Source organism: Rana temporaria, chromosome 1 (assembly GCF_905171775.1).
Source record: "Rana temporaria chromosome 1, aRanTem1.1, whole genome shotgun sequence".
In the NCBI taxonomy this organism is placed as follows: Eukaryota; Metazoa; Chordata; class Amphibia; order Anura; family Ranidae; genus Rana; species Rana temporaria.
In genome coordinates, this window is record NC_053489.1 from 437,833,230 (window position 1) to 437,858,404 (window position 25,175).

The window sequence follows — 25,175 nt, forward strand, 5'->3', positions numbered from 1 at the left end:
GGGGCATTTTTAAAAAAGCTGAAATGCCAGATCTGCATTTGGTTTTAGTGATTTTTATTAAAAACGATGCATGCAGCCAATGTCTACTGGAAATAAGTAAAATAAAGATTTTGCAGAAGGAATCAAGCTTGTGACACTAGAGGCAAAATAGTGGCAATAAAATCACAGGTACTCACAGATAAGAGCTGTCGTTTTAAAATTAATCAACTAATGCATAATCTTTTTAGCGCTTTGTCATTCAGGATTGTAAACATTTGTTTTTCTATGGATAAAAACAATGATAGAAACAGAGATCCGAACTTGATCTTATACTTTAGGTGGCACTTTTGCCAAGTTCTACGATATAGTACAAGCCCAGAGAGAAAGATACATGTAGTTTGAATATGAAAAATATGGAGCAAACATATTTTAAATGTTGCAATAGGCATGATCTGTGTTTTTGGGGTGATGTTAGAAAATTTCTTAGGGTTATGTACATTGCTGCTTTTCCATTAACTCACCAAGCCACAATGTCACATACAAGTCAAAATGTAGACATGTATGAATTGTAACAAATAAATGATGTCGGTTGTACAGAGGTCACGGATGGTCATTTTTCATTGTGGATTGGTAAATGCTCCAATTACCGAACGTTCATTTGAATGACTTGCCCCTTACAGGCAGTTACAAACATCCAATTTACATACGACTTACGAGGGAAATTTACTCCTGTAACAGTTAACATGCTAAAAAGGTGTCCCCACCAAAGCTTTATCACCAATCTTTGTTTCCACAAAAACCCAAAATGTTAAAAATCCAAGTGTCACAGTAAGTGAGGTGAAATCTTATGAACAGGGGCACAGACAGCAAAATCAACATTACAGGGGTGTTAACCCTTCCCTATGCTATCCAAAAACGTAAGAAAATAATTTTTGGCTGGAGTTGCACTTAAAACATGTACCTGTTCCAACTTACATACAAGTCCAACTTAAAAAGCAAATCTACAGAACCCATCTTGTTTTTAACCCAGGGACTGTCTGTATACACAATTATAGGCATGTTGTAAGGAAATTTGCAGCTCAACGGTGAATAAAAAAGATCCCAAAACTCTACAAGTAATTAAAAAAATAAAGTAGATTTGGTTTATTACAGTCTGAATTCATTTAGTCAATGAGTCAATATAATATAAAATTATGTTCAGCAGTAAATTTATTCAATCGTCTGAACATTTTCACTTTTTGTAATAAGCGACGGGAGGTCTGCAGGTAGACGAAGAAGTTCTTCCACCTCCTCTTGGAGAGCTTCAGCTTTTTCATTCAGTAACATCTTAAGGAAGCAAAAGACCAAATTATTATAAATTCAATTAACACCAAAAAAGAACTGCCTTAAAATTGTAAGTCTGGGCTAAATCTTTCTAAGCTTAAAGCTATTGTTGAATAAATATATACTAAAATAACGATAACAAATATAAATGTAAAATGAATAAGGGTTATACAAGTGAACCAAGTCCAAAAGATAAATGCAAAAAATGAAAGTCCAATGCTGGTGAATATTGATGCCGTCAGGCGTGAAGATAATGTTAAATGAGTGAATTCACCACCAAGGTAATTAGAAGAAACTGCTTCTCACAAGTGCACCGGAAAGGGGTTAAATAGACACGTACAGGTACGTGATTGTGCCCAGCCGTGCCATTCTGCCAACGTATATCGGCGTGAATGGGTCCTTAAGTGGTTAACTACTTAAGGACCGGAAGGATTTGCGGTAGGGCACTGCGTTGATTTAACTAACAATTGCGTCGTTGTGAGACGTTGCACCCAAACAAAATTGACGTCCTTTTTTCGCCACAAATTGAGCTTTCTTTTGGTGGCATTTGATCACCTCTGCGGTTTTTATTTTTTGCACTATAAACAAAGGGGCGACACTTTTGAAAAAGTGGATGTAAACCCAATTCATTAAATTTCAGCTGGGCACATATCTGCATTATTTTGTTATCTATCTTAAAAGAACCAAGTCCCTTAGCTCTCTCCTGAACCGTTCCCCTGTTATCAGCCTGACAAATTCTTGGACACATCAGATAAAAGCAGCCTGAAATTTCTTTCAGGGGAGGTTGCTAAAATAGATTAACAGCTAGCCATGTTACAAAACACCTCTGAGAGTCCCAGCCTATGATGAGAGGAGGTGTTCAGAGGCGGCTCTTTAATTAGGCGGTCGCCTTAGGCCTCGCCCTCAGAAGGGCCTCGCGCTTGCGGCCACCTAATTTGCCTCAGGAGTGGAAGGAAATATCGTCCAGTGTGCCAGAGCGAGTCGACAGAGTGAGCGGGCGCTGCACACAGACTGACGCCGAGGCCGCCTGTCTCAGCTGAGCCACCGGGTCCACGGACAAGGGAGAAGAACACCACACACATTACATCATCTCGTCTGTCGCTGCGTCCAATAGCAGACTCCACCACCGTGGCGCCGTTCTCCTATCCTTTCACCCAAAGCTGGCGGCCCCAGTGCATGGCAGGAGTTGAAGTTCGCCACAGTTCTTCACACACAGACTTCAACTTGGCCCTCTGGTGCCTGTGCTCTGCAGAGACTACAACTCCCAGACTGCACTGCAGGGCACTCAGAGAGAACATCACATGCTTCTCTTGCTGCCTTTAGTAGGGGACCGAGGAGAGGAGCAGGTAGGTACATCTTACAACATGCTGCCTGTACCCTGGCTATGGTCTCATCGCGGCAGGCGTTTGATGGGGCACAGGGGCGGCGATTGATGGGGCACAGGGGCGGCGTTTGATGGGGCACAGGGGCGGCGTTTGATGGGGCACAGGGGCGGCGTTTGATGGGGCACAGGGGCGGCGTTTGATGGGGCACACTGAGGCTGCAATTGATGTTTTTTTCCTGAATTTTTTAGTTTGTTTGCGCCCCCCAAAAACTTTGAGCACCAGCCGCCACTGGATCATCATTGTGCTGCGTCTCCTTACTTGTTGAATGACAGGCTGAGGTCATGTACATTCCAGTGTGGGCTTCAAGGAAGGCCGTTGAATGAGGCTGTCTTTCTTTCAACCTGGAGGGCTCATTTTATTTTTAATGGGCTTTTTTAATTTATCTTGCTGCAGTTCCTCTTTCAAAATGAACGCCAGGCAAACAGCTATTCAAGCACATATGCAAAATGTTATGTCATTTACCAAAACATTTATAATTCTATGCTGCGATTTTTGCGATTCAGATTCCTCTGCCGGACAGTACAGCCAGAACGGTGCACCACATTCTTTATTACAGTTAAGTAATACAGCGGTGTTATTTACCTTCTCCCTAAACCTGCTGATAATAAAGAAGCATTACACTGCAAAGTTATCAATTATGCTCATTCTGTTATCATGGCCGCACAGTCTCTGACCGTCTTCCTGTATCATTGTCCACACAGTCTCTGACCGTCTCCTGCATCTTTGTGGTGTGATTGTCTGTCAGTACCCTGTCTGTGGCTCCAAAGTTTGATACCGTGTTAATCAGGTAAGAGTTTGCTTGGCATTACCATAATAAAACCATCTCCTGTATCATTGTCTGCACAGTCTCTGACCGTCTCCTGTATCATTGTCTGCACAGTCTCTGACTGTCTCCTGCATCATTGTCTGCAAGGTCTCTGACCGTCTTCTGCATCTTTGTGCCGTGTGTGGGGCCTCATGTCTAAGTTTTGACTAATGCCACGTACACACGATCATTTTTCAGCATGAAAAAAACGTAGTTTTTAAAAAACGTCATTTAATATGACCGTGTGTTCTGAAAAACGACAACAAGCGCTCGTTCTGGTAAAACTACCGTTCTGAATGGAGTAAGCACATTCATCACGCTGTAACAGACAGAAAAGCGTGAATCGTCTTTTACTAACAGAGAATCAGCTAAAGCAGCCCAAAGGCGAATGGAACTTCCCCTTTATAGTGTCGTCGTACGTGTTGTACATCACCACGCTTTGCTAGATCATTTTTTAAAAACGATGGTGTGTGAGCAACGTCGTTTTAATGATGAAGTTGGGATACCTTCGTTTTTTGGACATGCTGAAAAACAACGTTTTTTTTTCATGCTGAAAAATGATCGTGTGTACGCGGCATCAGGCTTCACAATGTCTAGAGCCGCCTCTGGGGGTGTGTGCCTTTCCTCCAATCAGCAATTTTAGCTATCTTGGCTGTATGCCCAGACATCACACTGTGTTAAACAGGAAGAGAAAATTATAACATTATCTGAACTCTCAAAACTCTAAACTCAAAAATAAAAACGAATGATTTATGAATACTCTATCTGCGACAAGATATATTCTTAACATTTAAATATGCATCAATTTCATGCATAAAGTACGCATGACACTTCTCACCTTTGCTGAGCTAATAATCTGGTTTGCCTGGCGTTTTGATAAATGTTCAATGCTATTAACCATCACTTGTGGATCAGCATTAGCCAGATGTGCCAGAGTGGTATAACCTGCATTATAAAGTTGTTTGGCCCGGGCCTATTGAATAAAAAACATGACATTAAACATTAAATTCAAAAGAAGCCATTTTCAGTTCTCTACCATTTAAAGAAAGAATTTCATATTACTCTTACGAAAAAAAAAAACACAGATATATTAAGAAAACTGATAAGATATACACATATACAGTTCAAAGCAAGTACAGAAGACAAGGAAGATCCGGATGACTGCACTCCAACAATCCACTTAACTCGGTATAAACACTAAAACTAAATGACAGATGGAACAAGTACAGTGGGGGACAAGCAGGTAGACGCGTTTAATGCTGGAGTCAGCGCTTAGGCTCCACGCACACTGGAGGCTAAAATAATGTTATAAAAAGGGCAGTAGCTTTGCAGGGAGTCTTTCAACACTTAACGTTTTTGCAATAGCGTTTATTAGCGTTTTTGTAGAGCTAGCATTTTTTTTTCAATGGATCAAAAATGCCAAAAAAAGCTGGCGAGCGAAGTTTTTGAGTGTTTATTATCGTTTTTTTACGTTGATCAGGGTTGGGTTTTTTTTTTTTTTTTTAGGTAAAAAAACAGCACTTTGAAGGCAATTTTTGGGCGTTCAGAAAAAAAGCCCATAAACTCCACTACTCATTGAAGCTGAAAAACTTCCATGTGTGCATGGACACATAAAGTGGAGTTTATGGGCTTTAAAAAAAAAAAACCCCAAAGTCCAATATCCAGTGTGCATGGAGCCTAAGGCCCCTTTCCCATTGAGGCGTTATTCATGCGGTACAGCGCTAAAAATAGCGCTGCTATACCGCATGAATAAATCTTGCCCTGCAGGCTTCAATGTGAAAGCCCGAAAGCTTTCACACTGAAGCGGTGCGGTAGCAGGACCGCTCCAAAAGTCCTGCTAGCCGCATCTTTGGAGCGGTATAGGAGCGGGGTGTTTACAGCTCCTGTACCACGCCTTCCCATTGAAATCAATGGGAAACCGCGGTAATACCGCCCGCAATGCGCCTCTGCAGAGGCGCATTGCGGGTGGTATTAACCCTTTTTCGGCCGCTAGCGGGGGTTAAAACCTCACCGCTAGAGCCCGAATATCGCTGTAAATACGACGGTATAGCAGCGTTAAAAATAGCGCGGCTATACCGTCACCGCACCTCCGCTGCCCAATGTGAAAGCAGCCTAAATCATTACCCAGTGGACCCGAGTACTAAATAGCATTTTTAAAGTTTAATGACAGCTGTCTTTCCATCACAGACAATGGATCCAGGTTTAGCGTAAAAGCTGGCTTGAAAACTCTGTACAAGATGTTGTCACACACATGCGGTGTACAGCTGGGATCATTAGAGGCTAATCACCTGGAGCAGCAAAACAGAGTATTGACAGCTCAAAGTACACCTGTCCTTACAGCATACTTCACAAAACGTGAGCATGAATAAATTAGGGGCATTAACCACCTAAGACCTGGACCAAAATGCAGGTAACGGACCTGGCCCCTTTTTGCGATTCGGCACTGCAGTAATTTAACTGACAATTGCGCGGTCGTGCGACGTGGCTCCCAAACAACATTGGCGTCCTTTTTTTCCCCACAAATAGAGCTTTCTTTTGGTGGTATTTGATCACCTCTGCGGTTTTTAGTTTTTGCGCTATAAACAAAAATAGAGCGACAATTTTGAAAAAAATTCAATATTTTTTACTTGTTGCTATAATAAATATCCCCAAAAAATATATAAAAAAATGTTTTTTCCTCCGTTTAGGCCGATACGTATTCTTCTACCTATTTTTGGTAAAAAAATAAAATAAAAACGCAATAAGCGTTTATCGATTGGTTTGCGCAAAATTTATAGCGTTCACAAAATAGGGAATAGTTTTATTGCATTTTTATTCATTTTTTTTTTTTTTACTACTAATGGCAGCGATCAGCGATTTTTTTCGTGACTGCGACATTATGGCGGACACATCGGACAATTTTGACACATTTTTGGGACCATTGTCATTTTCACAGCAAAAATGCATTAAAAATGCATTGTTTACTGTGAAAATGACAATTGCAGTTTGGGAGTTAACCACAAGGGGGCGCTGAAGGGGTTAAGTGTGACCTCATCTGTGTTTCTAACTGTAGGTCTGACGTCATTGATTGTGTTTCCCTAAAAAGGGAACACACGATCGATGAAGGCGCCACAGTGAAGAACGGGGAAGCTGTGTTTACACACAGCTCTCCCCGTTCTTCAGCTCCGGGGACCGATCGCGGGACTCCAGCGGTGATCGGGGTCTGCGGGTCCCGCGGCCGTGGTCACAGAGCTTTGGACCGGGTTGTGGGCAGGTACGTGATTGTGCCCAGCCGTGCCATTCTGCCGACGTATATCGGCGTTAGACGGTCCTTAAGTGGTTAATGTACAAGCTCTGCATGTTGAGCTGTGGCCCACCTCTCTTGAACATTGCTGCTGATCCCCCAATATGATGTATGACCTTACCCATATGAGATTCATTGGACAAAAGTGGTTGTGGTACAGCTTGACTTGCGCTCAAGTCAAGATTTGTATAAACGAATTCCCCAGGATAGTATGTAGAATATTATTACATTTGAAAATCAGATTTTTCCTACTGCTTACCTGATAAATCATTTTCTTGGAGCACATCACGGTACAAGAGGTGAATGGACACTAGCGACTCAAATCAACAGGAAGTCCCCTATATAACACCTCCTACACAGGAAGTACCTCAGTTTTGTAGCAAAACAGTGAATATCCCCAAAAAAAGGTGAGGGACCTCTGTGTCCGTGATGTACTCCAAGAAAAGAATTTAACAGGTAAGCTGTAGGAAAAATCCAATTTTCTTTATCGTACATCAGGGGACACAGAGCAGACATAATAATTACTATGCAAGATGTCCTAAAGCAATGCACTTGAAAGCTCCATTGCAGTTTTCCTGTCGGGGAAAACTGGCTGTGTGTAGGGGAAAGACTGAACCGAGCAGGTTCTCGGCTTTCCCCTCTGGATTTTCAATGGGAACTTTATAATCGGAAATCCCATATGTGTGTACGAGGCATTAGGCTTGATTGACTGGTGGATCCAAAAATTGTTAATTTGGATGCCTCCTATCCTTCCTGAGCTCTGCTGGCAGCACAAACCAGGATTCCTGATCTGCACCAAAAGTTCAAGTAAATCCTGACTGCCTGAACTACCTCCAGAGAATGCAGCGATCTCTAACTGAGGGTTAGAAAAGAAAGGCAAGACAGTGTCCCGATTCAAGTGAAAACTAGAAACCACTTTAGGCAATAAAGATGGATGAGGACGCAACATCACCTTAGGCCCCTTTCACATTGGGAAGTTTTTCATGCGGTACAGCGCTAAAAATAGCGCTGCTATACCGCATGAAAAATCATGCCCTGTACTCTTCAATGTGAAAGCCCAAAGGCTTTCACACTGAAGCGGCGCGCTAGCAGGAACGCTCGAAAAGTCCTGCTAGCCGCTTCTTTACCGCGGTATAGGAGCGGTGTGTTCACCGCTCCTATACCGCGCCTTCCCATTGAAATCAATGGGAAAGCGCGGTAATACCGCTGTAATACCGCGGTAATACCGCCGCAACGCGGGCGGTATTAACCCTTTTTCGGCCGCTAGCTATGATTAAGCATTGACACTCAATGCGAAACGCGTCAGCTGTTTATCCCACTGTGTGCTGATACCTGTAGTGCATTTTTTCCTGTACCCAATAAAGGGCACGTCTTTTTTCAAGTTACTGGAGTGCGGCTGTCCATATCCTTATTGTTTTTGCACATCCTGTGCATTGCCAGCACCCATCTGCTTCTGAGTGGACATCAATTACCTTAGTGAGCTCACCTGGAGCGGCAGCTCTCTTACCTGCTAGCGGCCGAATATCGCGGTAAAAACGATGGTATAGCCGCGCTACAAATAGCGCGGCTATACCGTCACCGCGGCTGACGCTTCAGTGTGAAGCCAGCCTTATGATGTAAGACCAAGAACCGTTGCATGAGAGAGCCATCAGCTCTGACACTCCACTTGCTGAAGTGATGGCAACCAAAAAGCCACATTCCGAGTCAAAGGACTAACAAAGTTTCTCAAATTGGTTCAAAAGGTTGCCTCTGCAAGGACAGTTCAGAGCAAATTCAAGTCCCAAGGACACAAGGTTGGCCTGACCGGCGGGACTGTCTACAATATACCTGTATGAAGAATGTATGAGTGAGAAACTTCTGGAAAAAAATGGATAGGGTCGAATCTGGTCCTTAAAGGCCAATCTCCATACCCTTCCTGATTGGAGGAAGGAAAGAAACTCCCACTCACAGATATTGCGGCTGCCAATTCTTGGCTTCACCCCAGGTAAAAAAAAATCCAAAGTCCTGTAATCTAAGCTCCCTAAAGCCAGCTTCCAGGTGTTCAACAGTGCGGATAAAACAGGACCCAAGACCATTAGGTCCAGATGGACTGGAAGTGTCCAAGGAGCGTCCCTTGCAAGATTCGCTGTCCATTCGCTGTCTCCTGGGCTAATTTGGCCAACACTATTATCAGTGTTACCACCCCCCAGATTCTTTGCAAAAGATGCAGCAGTAGTCGAAACAGAGGGAAGGCCTCAATTAGGCAGAATTGGTTACCAGTGCATATACCCCTGTGACGGAGATGTAGGCGGAACAGACACACGCGGAGAGTAGGAGCACCCACAAAGCTTTTTATTAAACGGTAGAGGGGGTTAACACGCAGCCAGGCAGCAAGTATCACAGCCGGGCAAAACAAGAACCCATAACACAATATAAATGCACAGTGGGGTAGCAACGTCCATGCTGGTAAGGAGTAATCCGTGCCAGGCTGGCCAAACAGAAGAAATGACAGCATTCTGGCAAGTAGGGATAGTCCGTGCCTAGTCTTGGGCACAAAAGAACAGAGTTCGCTCTACTCACAGCACAGGCGATCACAGGGATAAGACATTCTCAGGATGGAGACTGCAGGACTGGCAAACCACACAACTGCCTTTCTTCCAGCACGTTTAAACAGATCAAATGCCTCAGAGACACTTTCCTCCCACCCTTGGATCAGGGTGGGTTCAACTGTTCAATGACAATAGACACACAGGTCAGGTGTATTTAAGTTTATCAGTAGGGGGGGGCTGCTGGAGGAGTCGCCCCTCTCCTCCACATGGACATCCATCCCATAATATACATATCTTCCAAGGCAGACACACACAAACAATGCAATACAACCACACCCCAAATGATCACAGCAGGGGACAGCTCTTCGGGGTGTAAGGGACATGGAGGGGCAGAGACCGTGACAGCCACTATTGCCATTGGGACTCTCGTCCCAGACACAACCTGTCCAACTTATTGCAGAGCTCCCCAACGTTGGCAGATTGCCAAAAAAGTTCTCACAAATCAGGGACCGCATAGTCCCGGCATTAGTTGCTGAAGGGTGGAAAAAACCCTGTCATTTTTCTATACATGGAATATCTACTAGCAACAGAGACAGCACCTGTTCTGCCCCAGACAGAATGTGGTTTACCTTCCTGAGCCGCTCGACTCCTGGTGCCGCCCTGGTGGTTGATATATGCCACCGTAGAGGCAGTGTTGGATTGAACCTACAACTGGTTCATCCAATAATCCAGAGCAAAGTGTACTGACCAAAAAGTTCAAGATACAGATGGGCAGTCTTCTCTTCTGTGGAACCCACGTCCACTGAACTGTAGCCACCTTCAAACCAATTGGAGAGACTGGCCTCAGTGGTTAATATATTCCAAACCCCTGAAAGGAAGAATTTCGCCCTCTCCAGTTCCGAAACCATCAACCACCAATTTGAGCTCTGTAATACCTCAGGAGTTCTCTGGCAATCCAATGCTCAGATCTTCATGTTCCAGACAGTGAGAGAATGATCCTGTACATAAGACCTGGATTAGGACTGTACGTAGGAAAAGTGCGTCGACTTAAATACAACTTCCTCCTGCAGAAATGTATCCAAGGAAAATCTGGAACCAACTGCTTCCTGAGAAAAGATTATTATTGAGGTATACAAAGATTGACACCCCCTGCAACTTTTAGCAATTCCAGCACCAGGGCCAGGAGCTTTGTGAACCCTGGGAGCTATGGACAGCCCAAAGAGCAGAGTTACAATGCAATAAAAAAAGATGAATTTGCACTGTAATTGCAGAAACCTCATGAGCCTGGGAAAAAAACAGCACCTGAGGATATGCGTCATTGATGACTATAAACCCCGAAATCTACCTCTTGCAGAAAGGTCATCACTGATCGGACCAGGCCTATCTGAAACTGAAGGATATCCAGGAGCTTGAGATCTTAAGATAGACCTAATGTCCCCATTTCTACTTTCTGTCTATACAGGATCAGGCCATACTGAGCGAGCCCACACCCTCTGGTGACTGGAGGAGACACTGTACCCAATACTCCTAAGTATACAGACAGAGCATGAACAGCGCACTGCCCCCAGTGGCCACTGGGAGACAACCCTTACATCTCCTTTTTTTTTTAAAGAGAAACTGCAAAATGCAGACTTACAATTCCTGCTGCAGGAATACTGAATATAACAGGAGTCCAATCTTCACCCATTACGGTGGCTTTGTCATAAAGGACCTTTAGGGACTGGGGGTCCCCCTTAATCTGGGGTCCACTCCCCTGGACCTGTATAACACCCTGCAGGAAAGCACCTTGGTGAGAACAAACACTACACAGGGTTCCATTACACAGGGTCCAGCGCTGTAAGGCTGCAGTACAGGCAAACTGAGGATTTTTCTCTTTTATCCAATTAGGCTCAGGTACTATTAATTTTCGCTGACAGCTTTTTCGAATGGATCTGATTGAAGGCCGTGATTCCTAATAGAACCTCCAAGTATTCTCCAAGAGCACATGCAACAAATCAGTGACCACCACTTTACAGACACTAGTGAAAAAACTGAGGTACTGCCTGTGTAGGATATATAGGGTAATATAGGGTATATATAGGGTAAGACTTCCTGTTTGATTAATCTGCCAGTATCCATTCATCTATAGGTGGCGCATAACCCACATAGTAATTATTATGGCTGATCTGTGTCCTGTGATGTACGATAAAGAAAAAAACATTCAATCATACTCACCTAAATGGCTGCAGCTGTCCCACGCTGCCTCGAAGACTGAGAACTGAGCGATCAAAAGGCTGCTGATCACTCAGTTCTCGATCTTCAGCCTACAGAGAGCTTGTGACTGTGAACTGCACTCCTGTGATCCATAGGAGAAGTATAGCCAAAATTGTTTGGCTATACTCCTCCTTTTTAAAGCATCATTGGACCAGGTTTATTACCATTTTATGAGGTACAAAGCCAGGATCTTCAGGGGAAAGGCAGATTTCCTACAGTCTCAGGGACCTTTAGAATACTTGTTATTTTAACAGCACCAGAAAGATATTGATTTTTTTTCTTTTAATGACAGCTGAATGCAAATGTTTTTACTTACCTCCAAAACACCAGCCACTTCCATTAGGGGTATAAGTTCTGCTTTTACACAGTAACTCAATTTTTTGGTGACCTCCAGAAGAAGGGCTTTATATGCCCAAAATTCATCCAATTCCTTTATTGAGAAAAGAAACCACTCTTTATTAATTAGAAGAAAAAAAAAAAGAAAAATGTGCATGAAATATTTCTACAGACATAACATTGATCTTTTATAAAAACAGGAATAAAGCAGAAGGCATTGCTGTAAAGTGGAACTAAACTCTTGAAAATACTCAACTTCCAGGGTTACATCCCTTGCCGCCACGTTCTACTAAATAGGCTATATCTGGATGCCGGGTTTTCAGCCTCTTGGATAATTTAAATGAAAAGCCCATGCAGCATGCAGTGGACCCACAGCAAAGATCTCCGTGGCTTTTGGACAAGTGGCAGACTAAGATAAGGGACCTACATTTTAAGGATAACTGAACTAAAGTTCAGTTATCCTTTAAAGTAATCCATTCTTTTGCAAAGGTTTACAAAAATGGTTGCTCAATATAAACTACTGAACACAATCTCCAATACAGTGTGTCCTCCAAGACACAGAAATTTGACTTTGAGAAGGTAAAAGTGCCTTTTAATCAGGCATAGCTTAAGCATTTTGGGGAATAGAAGGATGGTATTTGAAACCGTTAATCAGATTAAGAATGTACCACTATTTTTAAATGCTGGGTTAATTGAAAAGGTCACTTTAAGGTTAAAAAAAAGATGACCCTTTTAGACAAATCTTGATTTTTGCTGCAACATGCAGATGGTGGGGTCAGAAATTTGTGTTTGTGTCAAGTTCAAACAGGTGGTGGTTTCATGGTGATACTTGTCATGGTAATGCTACAGAGTAAGCAGTCAACAAAAACCCTAAGAAATATTTCTAACACCCTTGTGAACCACTGCTGTGAAGAATTGAGGCCGATAAGAAGGTAAAGTGGGCTTCCACTTCTTTTTTAATTAAATGCAACCATTGCAATGCTAAACCATTTGTTTTATCATTTACAAAGACACGTTTATTGACTTACCTCACAGAAATGTAGAACACAAGAGGAGAAAGAGGCAGATGAATTCAGCAAATTCTGAATAAACCCTCGAGGCATGTTAAATTTTCCTGACACACACCAGATGTCCAAATCTTTCATCAAAGCATACAGTATGAACGACAAGTAAAGACGATTCACCGCTCTTTCGTCTACATTCTACAATCAGAAGATATTACAACACAGGAGGTCTTATGGCTTTCTGCAATTTTTTTTAAATGTAAAGACAAAACATTCACTACAAACCAGGTCATTACAGACAATAAGAACATACTGAAAACATGATGTGAAGAGCAACACTTTTCAGGGAACTATTGTGAATAAAAAAATTCATCTTACAAAACAGATATTTTCTTCTCAATAGAATTTACTGATTTTCATATTACGTATCAGTTATCCAAAGCCAGAAATCCAACCAATATAACAAACAGTTTGGAGTAAGTGACATCTACTTTGTGTTTGTTACCATTATATCTCTGCCTTCATTTAAGTTTCATTGCAATCCTGAATAAGGCTAGGTTTACACTTGTGCAGGTGGTTGCTGCTGCACCTGTTCCTGCACCGGCAGAGAAAATGCATGGGGGTATCATTAATCTGAGTAGCACTCCCATGCACTGTAAATTGCAGTTTTCCTGCGACCGCTCTTTCTGAAAAGGTGCAGGGACTTTTTTCACTGCGTTTTCAGTGGATATAGCAGCTTATTCAAATGAATGGGCTGCTGTGCATGAGCAAACACAGCCATGGGGAAACCATGTATGTGAAACAAGCCTAAACCTTTATCATAAACTGAATGGTGTCTGCATTTTGAATATACGGTAATTAAATTCCTGACATTATATATTACTTCAAGTAATCTACTCAATACTCCAGTTAGCTGATCCAATACTATATATAGATATAGAAAATCAAGAAAAAAAAAAAAAAAAAGAGGATTAAACCCCAAGTGCAGTCAACACAAAATTCAGCACAAGGGACATTGGGATGTCTCCCTTGTGTTGACGCATCTGCTATTAGCTGAAATTCTCCTTCATTGATGCCTGGGTAGGCATAGTGGGGCATACTTAAATTGTCCAGCCTAAAACCAAAATCTCTAAATCTACTTGCAGGCATAATCTAAGACTAACCTATCTAACCCTGTAAAGCAAAACTTGCTATACATACCTTTTCTGAAGCCGATCCAGTTCGGTCTCCAGCGGCGGAAGCTCTGTGTAGGACACAGCCAACGGCTAGGAAATGCCTGGGAAGTGACTTCACCCATAGACTTACTATGGGGCTTCCATTGTCGCTGCCTCTTCTGCATATGCCTACATAGAGAAGCCGCCGCTGACAGCTCAGCATGGGATCGGCTTTAAAAAAATGGCTAGATAGGTTAGTCTTAGCTTGTGCCTGCAGTGTAGATTTCGAGATTTTAGTTTAGGACTAAACTTCCACTTTAATGAGTGCCTGTCACTGCGCCCTCAGTTCTATTGACCCCTGTTGCACCGGAAAATAAAGATGAGGTGGGGTGGGGCATAGCAATGGAGGTGAATTTCAACTACAGAAGAGACAGCAGCACAAGGTAAGTAATGTTCCTTGTGCTTATTTATATTTTTTTACCTTGACTGCAGTTATGCTTTAAAGTATAGAAAAGATAAGGACCTCCTCACATCCTTTTTTAGAAACTGGCATCACTATGTGTGTAGTTAAACAAGTACACTTACATATGTACATGCACCCCTTTTCCTTATTGGTTAACCTTTTCATATTCTCCTGTGCTGACTGGCACCAATGCAACCATTTTCAAAATTAACAGCATCGGTGGCAGGCTTCTTTGCACTCTATGCCAGCCCACCGATGACGTTTGCGCCTCAGCTAGCTGTATTGTAAAACTGGGCATCCGCGATAGATTACATTAGGTAAGGCAAACTATGTAAGTAACCTAACATAAGTACAGCATTTGAGTTGAGAAAGGATAATTCATAGTACACAACCACATAACCATTAATAATAATAATACAAAAAAAAGTAACCTTTTTTACACTTTGGCCTGAAACCTTGCGTGCAAGAAAACTTTCTGGCACTCCTACATTTCCAGCCACTTTCTGATCCACTTGATCAAGCAGATTAAACTGAAAACAAAATATATACAATATTATTTTATACATAATATTATGATGAGATAAAGTGTGCCTAAAAGCGGAAATGAAGGCATTTTATAAAAACTTGTGACCAAGCAGACTATTTATTGCAGAAGAGACGTTCAACATCTCTTTTGCAATAAAATACACCTATCTGCTTGCTCAGTCCCCTGAGGTATATAAACTGAGCTGTGCATGCACAGCTCAGCTTACATGGCAAGCACGGTCCTTGTGTTTTAAAGTCCCTGGGTCACTTACATCATCCTGCACTGACGAATGAAGGTGTCTGAAGACCAGACACCTGGGGAGAAGATGCCACCATTGGTGAGGGACTGCTCTGGGACTTGACCATTAAAGAGGAGATAGGTATAGTGACTTTAGCTCCATTTTAATACTAAACTCTACAGCAAGAACAATGTTTAGAAACAACATCAATAAAAAATATGTTGACAGAAAAACAAAATTGAAATTGTGAAAACAAAAATGTATTCTCAAAACTCGGAAACGTAGGCAATCCATTTTTATACTGCAAATACACAAAGACATTAGATGCCTGGGTTATGCAAGGCTGCCTAAAAACAGAGATCTTTAATAAGAAAGATAGGCGATAAAGGAACAATACCACCTTTCTTTCGGTCTGAGGAAAACTGCATGTAAAACAATGTAAGGCCAATGTTCTCCCAGGTGCTGACACCCATAGTCAATGAATTGAGTGCCTTGTTTAAGCAGTTTCAGCCACCAGGTGCTGCCTGCAAGCCAAGCAGCCTATTTATGTCGGAGCAGACATGTCAATAGAGAGACATGTCGATAGCCGCAGAGAGCTGAACTGATCAGTCTACTACTCCTCCTTTTTACTGTCCAGTCATAGGCTAGAGAAGGTAAGAGTATTTTAATTGCAGGCGGGCATGTGCTATAAGGCAGAGCTGTGTAAAGCTCAGAATTAGATGGGGAATAATACATATCCTTTGGCACATAAAACTGCTTCCTTATATGCATTTGATGTGTTTAGCCATTTTCCTGGAGTTCAGCTTTAACCACTTGTTACATGAATGAATACAAAGCTTTCTCCGATTGCCTGAGACAGTAGAAGTTATGTCATCCACCCCCCTCAGCCAATCAGAAGAAGCTTTGAATTCATTCACAGAATACAAGCTTCCTATGAATGGCTGAGCAGTGCTCAGCCCACTTGGATTTTGTTCTGGGAGCAGGATGGAAAGTCTCACTGCCAAACACAGCACTGTATACTGTATGTAGCAGATGCTACATACAGTTTATTCAGTATGCCCAGCAGGTGAATCAGTTAATGAAGGAAATCGTTTTTTTGGGCCAGTTTAGCCCAAACAATTTAAAGTCAGTAAATATTGAGTTAAAGTCATTGTAAAGTCTTGTTTTGTTTTTTAAATGACAAACATGTTATACGTATTTCCTCTGTGCAGGTGGTTTTGCACAGAGAAGCCCCGATCCTCTTCTTCGCTGCTCCTAGCCCCTTCCTCCTTTGAGTGTCAGTCAGCCAGCAGCTTACTACAGGGGGCACCCAAGTCGAGCCAGTGCTCCGTGTATCCATTCAGAAACAGAACCCCGACCCTGCCCCGCACCCTCTATCCCCGGATTGGCTGACTGACTTTGACTGACAGCCGCGGGAGCCAATGGCGCCACTGCTCTGTCTCAGCCAATCAGGAGGAGTGTCCTGTATAACTGAGGGGTTTGTGGACATCGCTGGAGAGAGAAGGGGTTTAGGTAGGTAATTAGGGGGGTGCTGCTACACACAAAAGGTTTTTTTTTTATCTTAATGCATTAAGATAAAAAACCTTCTGCCTTTACAACTCTTTTAAATTTTAAAGCTAAATTCCAGGAATGCATGTTTTTATGTATAGCTATAATGGTCCAGCTTAGATCAACATAAGTATGCTTGATCCAAACCTGGCCGGCCAATGCCTGTGGAATCTGGAAATAACTGTATTAAGTACCACTCTGCACAGGCACCATTCAGAGAACACTTAACAGTTTGGTTATGAATGCAAAGAGTTCTCGATTTAGATGAAGTGGCAATTGTGATGTCACCCCCTCGGCCTTTCCACCTCAGAGAACACTTTTGCATACATTAAGATAATGCAATGTCTTCTCTAAATCGTGCCCATACAGAGCAAATTAGTTATTAATATTATACAGGATTTATATAGTGCCAATAGTTTGCACAGCACTTTACAACAGTAGGGCAGACAGTACAGTTTCAATACAATTCAACAGAGGAGGAATCAGAGGGCCCTGCTCATTAGAGCTTACAATCTAGGAGGGAGGGTCTAGTGATACAAAAGTGTAATAACTGTGGGGGATGGGCTGATGAAGAAAATAAAAATACAGTTGTTAAGTGAAGGCAAGATAGGCTTCTCTGAAGAGAAAAGTTTTCAGGAATCTCCTAAAAGTGGATGGATTGGGAGATAGTCTGACAGATTGGGGTAGGGAATTCCAGAGGATGGAAGAGGCTCTGGAGAAGTCCCGGAGGCGAGTATGGGCGGAGGTGATGAGCGAGCTAGAGAGCAGGAGATCTTGGGAGGAACTAAGAGGATGATTAGGTTGGTATTTTGAGACTAGGCTAGTCATGTATCTGTGGGCAGTTGTGGATGGCTTTTGTTAGTATTTTGAATTAATTTTGTTGGGAGAGTGGCAGCCAATGGAGGGATTTGGCAGAGAGGGGTAGCAGAGGCTGAGCGGTTTGCAAGGTTGAAGAGTCTGGCAGCAGCATTCATAATGGACTGAAGGGGGGGATAGCCTATTTAACCACTTCCATACCGCGCCATTGGGAAATGACGGCGGCAGGAACCCCTCGCCGATCCGGGTGGACATCATATGACGTCCTGTGTTCCCGGCGATCTAGGGCGCGCGCCCGCGGCAACGCTCGTGACCCGGCGCGGGTGCCCGGCGGCCGTGGTTGCCGCCGGGTGCCCGAGATTGCTGGTAATCTGAACACACATCGGTCTCCTCCCCTTGAGAGTCCCCTCCCCCCTAAAGTTAGAACACACCTTAGGGAACATATTAACCCCTTCAAGGCCCCCTAGTGGTTAACCCCTTCCCTGCCAGTCACATTTACACAGTAATCAATGCATATTTATAGCATTAATTGCTGTATAAATGTGAATGGTCCCAAAAACGTGTCAAAGGTGTTCGCCGCAATGTCACGGTCACAGTAAAAAAATCGCCGCCAATACTAGTAAAAAAAATAAAAATGCCATAAATCTATCACCTATTTTGTAGATGCTAGAACTTTTGCGCAAACCAAATATACGATTATTGCGATTTTTTTTACCAAAAATATGTAGAAGAATACGTATCGGCCTAAACTGAGGAAAAAATATGTTTTTTTTTAAATTGTGATATTTATTAAATAAAAAAGTAAAAAATATTGTGTTTTTTAAAAAAATGTATGCTCTTCTTTTGTTTATAGCGCAACAAAATAAAAACCGCAGAGATGATCAAATGCCACCAAACGAAAGCTCTATTTGTGGGGGGAAAAAAACAAAGATTTCGTTTGGGTACAGTGTTGCATGACCACGCAATTGTCATTCAAAGTGCAACAGCGCTGAAAACTAAAAATTGGTCTGGGCAGGAAGGGGGTGAAAATGCCCTGTATGGAAGGGGTTAAAGGTAAGCCAATGAGGAGGGAGTTGCAGTACTCGAGGCGAGAGATAGCCAGGGAGTGAATCATGAGCTTTGTGGTTTAATTGCTTAGGAAGGGACATAGTTTGGAGATGTTGCAGAGTTTGAGGCGGCAAGCTTTGGAAAGTGATTGGATGTGGGGCCAAAAAGTGAGTTCAGAGTCCAGGATAACACCCTGCCATGTGGGGATGGTTGTGCCATTGCTCTTGACAGAGAAGTCAGGGAAAGAGGCACGTGGGGGAGGAAATATTATGAGCTCGGTTTTGGACAAGTTGAGTTTGAGGAAGTGGTGTGACATCGAGAGCGAGAGTGATCTAGTGTGTTCGCTATGCAGAAGGGCAGCTACTTGGCACAGGACTCTGAAGCTAGTGATGATCACTGTAGTATCTACTACAGGGATTTCCAGCTTCCACGGGGATCCCACAGGTATGGATCATGCATAGTTACACTGGTCCAAGCTTGAACATTTTACTGTATTGTGTGCAAAAATATCCATACCCAGAATTTATTTTTAACAAAATATGTTTTAATGTTATGAGCTCCAGAGCGTACAATATAATATATTGACCCTCATGAATTTTTACAAAATATATAGTGAAAAAAAATTGATTTTCTTTGCAGCATTTAGTGTCTTGCCTTGAGTTCTGGGATCAGTTCAGGTTCTCGTCTCAGATAAACGGCACATTTTTACAAAATTCAAGCTTAATTTGACAGCGTTATATTTCACCTGTCTAAAGTAAGTCATCCAGTCAGGGTTGCACTGTGCTACCATATCGTATGGTGTCACCAAGTACAGAAGATGAAGGTGGCTCTTTAGTACTAGGCCTTCTAGTCCTTTTGTGAGATCACTGTACAGCACATCACTGTAAGATAAATCAATGGAACCTACAAGACAATATAAACATTAAAGACAGATAACTGCTGTTATGGATATTAAAGAATTGCCCATATGAGTCAACATGTTGGGTTACCTTTATACGTTGCTTGGCCTAGTCTTGTAACCTCAAACACAAGCTGATCTGACTTGGGACAGCTTTTGCCACATATAAGGCCTTTGATTTCAAGTGCTTCTAATGATTCCTTTGTTATGTCCCACAGTGATTTATCTTTACATAAATGTTTTTGTTGTACACTGAACAAAGTATAACATGCAAAGCCGTAGATCTCCTCGGCTGTTCTTGCAATCTATAAAAACCGAACATAAAATTCATTTGAAATCTGCAATTGTGTTCATATGGGTAACTTTATAGAACATATAATACTTCTGGTACAGTGTGCACATTTCACAGCAAAACATCACTACCCAATGGATATTTCACCAATCTTAAGCAGATCTATCATCAAATAATACTCTTCCTCTTCAACTGCCTGGGGATCCCAGAAATCATGCCTAAGCATTTGGTTACATAACTGGTTGCGAGGAGATCCTGGGGCAGAATTAATTAGATTGTAAGTGATGGTAGGTAGAGGGGGCATGACAATGGTTTGGGGAAATTTAATAAGTGTTGGGAACTTGGAGTTGTCCTATTATAAAAAGTTCTAATGGTATTTGGACAGGCTATCTGGACTATGGGCTGTTTTTTTTTGGTTTGTGACTGACATAATCTGAGATTGAAGTGCCACACCTTTAGTTTCAAACGTATATTATAATGTATACCGCACAAATTATTAGACATGTGCATGCTGAAATATTTTGTTTCGGAATTTGGTTTTCGTCCGAAAAATACATGTATTTAGTTACTCCCGAATTCCTTTTTTTCATTTATTTTGTTTCGTTAAAAATTCAAGTTAGACTTACCGGTAACTTGTTTCCCGATAAGTCTTTCAGGACAGCACCTTGAGAGATAGTGACTCCACCCACAACCACAGGAAACACCGTCTTCCTCCAGATCTTTAAAGGGAGGCACCTCCCTAGCATACCTCAGTTGTCTCCGGCCCTGGCTGGAACACATAAACACATACGTTAGTCACAGCATAGCATATTAAAACACTAGGGCGGGTCGTTGCTGTCCTGAAAGACTTCTGGAAAACAAGTTACAGGTTAGTCCAACTTGGATTTTCCCAAGGCGTCTTTCAGGACAGCACCCTGAGAGGATAACAGAGACTTACCCTCTTAGGGTGGGACAACAGCTTGCAGGACCTTTCTGTCAAATGCCCGGTCACTGGCAGATGTGAGGTCCAGTCTGTAATGCCGCACGAATGGAAGCTTGACCATGTTGCTGCTTTGCAGATTTGCTCAGGGGTGGCACCAGCTCTTTCTGCCCATGTGGCTGTAAGTGCTCTTGTGGAATGAGCACAGATTCCAACTGGTGGCACCATGTCTGTGTGAGAGTAAGCTGCCTGAATGGATAACTTCAACCATCTAGCCAAGGTACCTTTTGAAGCTTGGCAACCTTTTTTGTTGCCACCAAACAGAACAAATAGTCTGTGCGTCTGAAGCTCTTTGTTATTTTTAGATAGCATAACAAAGCCCTTCTTAAATCTAACATATGAAAAAAAGTTTCTCTTTCTTCTTCTTAGAACAATTCTGTTCGAAAATAAAGATAAATAGGGTTCCCATATTAACAGGGCATGTAACTCACTGATCCTGCGTGCTGAAGTGATAGCCACCATGAACAGAGTTTTTAAGGGGAGATCTATGAGAGACGCATCCTTCAAAGGTTCGAATGGTTTTCCTGCCAGGGATTGCAGCACTAGAGATTCCATTTCGAAAAACCCTTGATTTGGGTCGGCCTAGCCCTTGTAAGGGCCTTGAAAAATCTAGCTACTAGAGGTTCTGAGGCCACAGATCTTTCCAGAAACACTGTAAGGGCAGATACTTGTACCTTCAAAATACTAACTGCTAGACCCTTATGTGCTCCCTCTTGTAAAAACTCCAAAATTGATTTAAGATCGTCCAGATCTTGACCAGATGAGGTGCACCAGGAGTTATAAACTTTCCACACCTTGGTGTATATGGCCCTCGTCATCTTTTTCCTACTTTCTAGTAGTGTTGACACCAGACAGTCTGAAAAACCTTTTTTCTTTAAAAGTTGCCTTTCAGATACCACGCTACCAGGGAGAGACTGGACACATCTGGGTGATTTACAGGACCTTGTATTAATAGATCCTGTCTGAGAGGCAGATGCCAACATGGCTTGATTGACATCCCTAGGACCGTCGAGAACCAAGCTTTTTTTGGCCAGAATGGTGTGATCAAGATGACCGGTACCTTTTCCTTCTGAATTTTTCTCAATACCCAAGGGATCAACTGGAACATGGTGATTCTGGAGGTCCGGAGCAAACTTTGTTAGCGCCAATGCGATTGCCTTTAGCTCTCTACAGTTTGACGATCCTTTTGTTTCTTCTTTCATCCAAGTCCCCTGGATGAAATTTTTTCCTAAATGGGCTCCCCATCCCCATGCACTGGCGTCTGTAGTCAGTCTCCTTTCTACTGGAAAGGACCACTCCAGACCCCTTGCAAGGACCTCCTGATCTTTCCATCAATAAAGTGACCTCTTCACTCGAGACGGGATTTTTATCTGGGTATCCAGGGATCTGAGACTGTGATCCCATGACCTCAGGAGAAAGGCCTGTAGGCATCTGAAATGCAATCTTGCCCATTGAATGGCCGGCATCGTAGAAGTCAGAACTCACAATGCCGACATTACTTGCCTTATTGTTATAGGCTGGCTGGACTGCAGTCGCAACACAGCGTCCTGTACTCGGTCCTTTTTCTCCTGTAGGAGAAACATTTTTTGATTCACCGAATCGACTTGGTAACCCAAAAAACGTATCGATGGCACTAGGGAGGACTTTTGTAGATTCAAAATCCAACCCAAAGATTCCAGGTGGTTTCGCGCCAATGGATAGATTGTTTAGTAACCTTTCTTTCGATGGGGCGAAGAATAACAGGTCGTCTAGGTAGGGTATAACTGCAACCCCCTGTAGACGAAGCAGGGTTAGAGCTTCCGCCATCACTTTAGTGAAGATTCGAGGTGAGGATGACAGCTCGTATGGAAGGGCTCTGAACTGTAGATGATGCACCACTCCATCCATCCTTACTGCCAACCTGAGGTACCTCTGTGACTGAGGGGAGATCGGGATGTGCAGATATGCATCCCTTAAGTCTATTGACGCCATATAACACTCTGGCGTCAATACGTTTTTGACTGAAAATATTGAGTCCATCTTGAATTTTTCAAGTTTAGGATCATTCAGAATTTTCCTGTTGGTTTCTTTATCAGGAAGATGTGTGAATAGAACCCCAGTTGCTGCTCTTCTGGAGGTACTTGTACCACCACACCCTGTTAAATCAGTTTTCTCAATGAGGACTCCATGGCCAGGGATTTTTCTGAGTCTTTTGGGGTATCTGTTATAAAAAACCTCTTCGGGGGGTTCTACGCGAACTCTATGACATAAGCCTGGGCTAGAGTGGTCAGGACATACTAATTGGATGTTACCACTGACCACTGCAGAAGAAACTTCTGTAATCTTCTGCCTACCCGCACGGCTGAGTCATTGGGATTTCTCGGCTTGTGTCGAAGGATGGAAAAGGATTCCACCTTTTCCTTTTGCCTTCTGTGCGGCCTGGTTCCTCATACCCCCCTGGGGTTTGTTGTCTTTTTCTTGAGCTTTTTGAGGTTGAAAAAAAAAAAAAAAACGTCTTGGGGGTTGTTTCTTCTTTTTAACCACTTAAAGCGGGGGTTCACCGGGGAATCGGCTATTTGTTTTAAAATATGTGCAGTACTTACCCGTTTACGAGATGCATCCTCTCCGTCGCTTCCGGGTATGGGCGTTCCTTCTTGATTGACAGTCTTCCGAGAGGCTTCCGACGGTCGCATCCATCGCGTCACGATTTTCCGAAAGAAGCCGAACGTCGGTGCGCAGGCGCAGTATAGAGCCGCACCGACGTTCGGCTTCTTTCGGCTACGAGTGACGCGATGGATGCGACCGTCGGAAGCCTCTCGGAAGCCTGTCAATCAAGAAGAAACGCCCGCTCCCGAAGACCCATACCCGGAAGCGACGGAAGAAGATGCATCTCGAAAACGGGTAAGTACTGCTCATATTATACAAATAGCCGATTCCCCTAGACCGAACGAGCAGGAATCTAAGGGGAGAACAAAAAATTTTTAATAAATGGGTGAACTCCCGCTTTAAGGACCCGCTCATGTACATATACGTCCTGTTTTTAAAGATGGATATCTCGGTAATGGCAGCAGCTGCTGCCACAACCGAGATATCCATCTTTTATTTGAGCCGTCCTGTAAACGATAACGGTGGTCTCCGCGGCGGATTCGCTGCGAGATCACCGTTATCGGCGGCAGGAGAGGCCCCCCCTCCCGCGCCCTCCGCCACTTACCGGAGCCGTCGGCAGCGGCGGAGGCGATCGGGTCCTCTCCTCTGCTCGGCTGGGATACGAGTGAGGGCAAGATGGCCCCCACCCGTCCCCATAGCATAGCAGGGCGGAAGTGACGTCAAAACGTCACTTCCGCCCATGACAAATTATTATTTAATTTTTTTTTGCATTTAAGTCTTTTTGACCCCAGATCTCATATTCAAGAGGACCTGTCATGCTTTTTTCTTTTACAAGGGATGTTTACATTCCTTGTAATTAGGAAAAAAAGTGATCAATTATTTTTTTCAGTGTAAAAATTTATAAAATAAATAAAATAAAAAAAGGACACATTTTTTTTTAAAGCGCCCTGTCCCGACGAGCTCGCGCACAGAAGTGAACACATACGTGAGTAGCGCCCGCATATGAAAACGGTGTTCAAACCACACAAGTGAGGTATCGTCAGAGCGAGAGCAATAATTCTAGCCCTAGACCTCATCTGTAGCTCAAAAGATGCAACCTATAGAATTTTTTAAACGTCGCCTATGGAGATTTTTAAGGGTAAAAGTTTGACGCCATTCCACGAGCGGGCGCATTTTTTGAAGCGTGACATGTTGGGTATCATTTTACTCGGCGTAACATTATCTTTCACAATATATAAAAAAATTGGGCTAACTTTACTGACGTCTTATTTTTTAATTACATATTTTTTTAGAAAAAAGTGCGCTTGTAAGACCGCTGCGCAAATACGGTGTGACAAAAAGTATTGTAATGACCGCCATTTTATTCTCTAGGGTGTTAAAAAAATAATAATATAATGTTTGGGGGTTTTAAGTAATTTTCTAGCAAAAAAAAAAGTTTTAATCTTGTAAACGCCAAATCTGAAAAACAGGCAAGGTCCTAAAGTGGTTAACTGGGAAAGATTTCTTCCTATCAGCCGTCCTGTCTAGGATACTTTCTAGATCAGGCCCAAAAAGAAGGTCCCCCGAAAAAGGAATCCCGCAAAGCTTATTTTTTGAAACTGCATCACCTGGCCAAGTCTTTAACCACAATGCCCTTCTTGCAGTATTAGTCAAGGCTGCAGATCTTGCCGACATTTTAATTGCATCAACTGAAGCATCTGCTATGTAAGCAACTGCAGAAGATAAAGTGGAA

General features: G+C 42.9%; 1 protein-coding gene across 2 annotated transcripts in view; it reads right to left on the bottom strand.

Moving 5' to 3' along the window:
• Positions 1-1,095: 1,095 nt before the first annotated feature.
• Positions 1,096-25,175, bottom strand: part of HELQ (helicase, POLQ like) — a 67,073-nt gene continuing 42,993 nt past the window's right edge. For both annotated transcript variants that reach the window (XM_040326418.1, XM_040326428.1), the window contains 7 exons: positions 19,678-19,891; positions 19,434-19,591; positions 14,945-15,043; positions 12,921-13,094; positions 11,873-11,986; positions 4,331-4,465; positions 1,096-1,305 (listed from right to left, as the gene is read on the bottom strand). In XM_040326418.1, the coding sequence (XP_040182352.1) occupies positions 1,189-1,305; positions 4,331-4,465; positions 11,873-11,986; positions 12,921-13,094; positions 14,945-15,043; positions 19,434-19,591; positions 19,678-19,891 (1,011 nt within the window). In that variant the 3' untranslated portion in view covers positions 1,096-1,188. The remainder of the gene's footprint in view (positions 1,306-4,330; positions 4,466-11,872; positions 11,987-12,920; positions 13,095-14,944; positions 15,044-19,433; positions 19,592-19,677; positions 19,892-25,175) is intronic.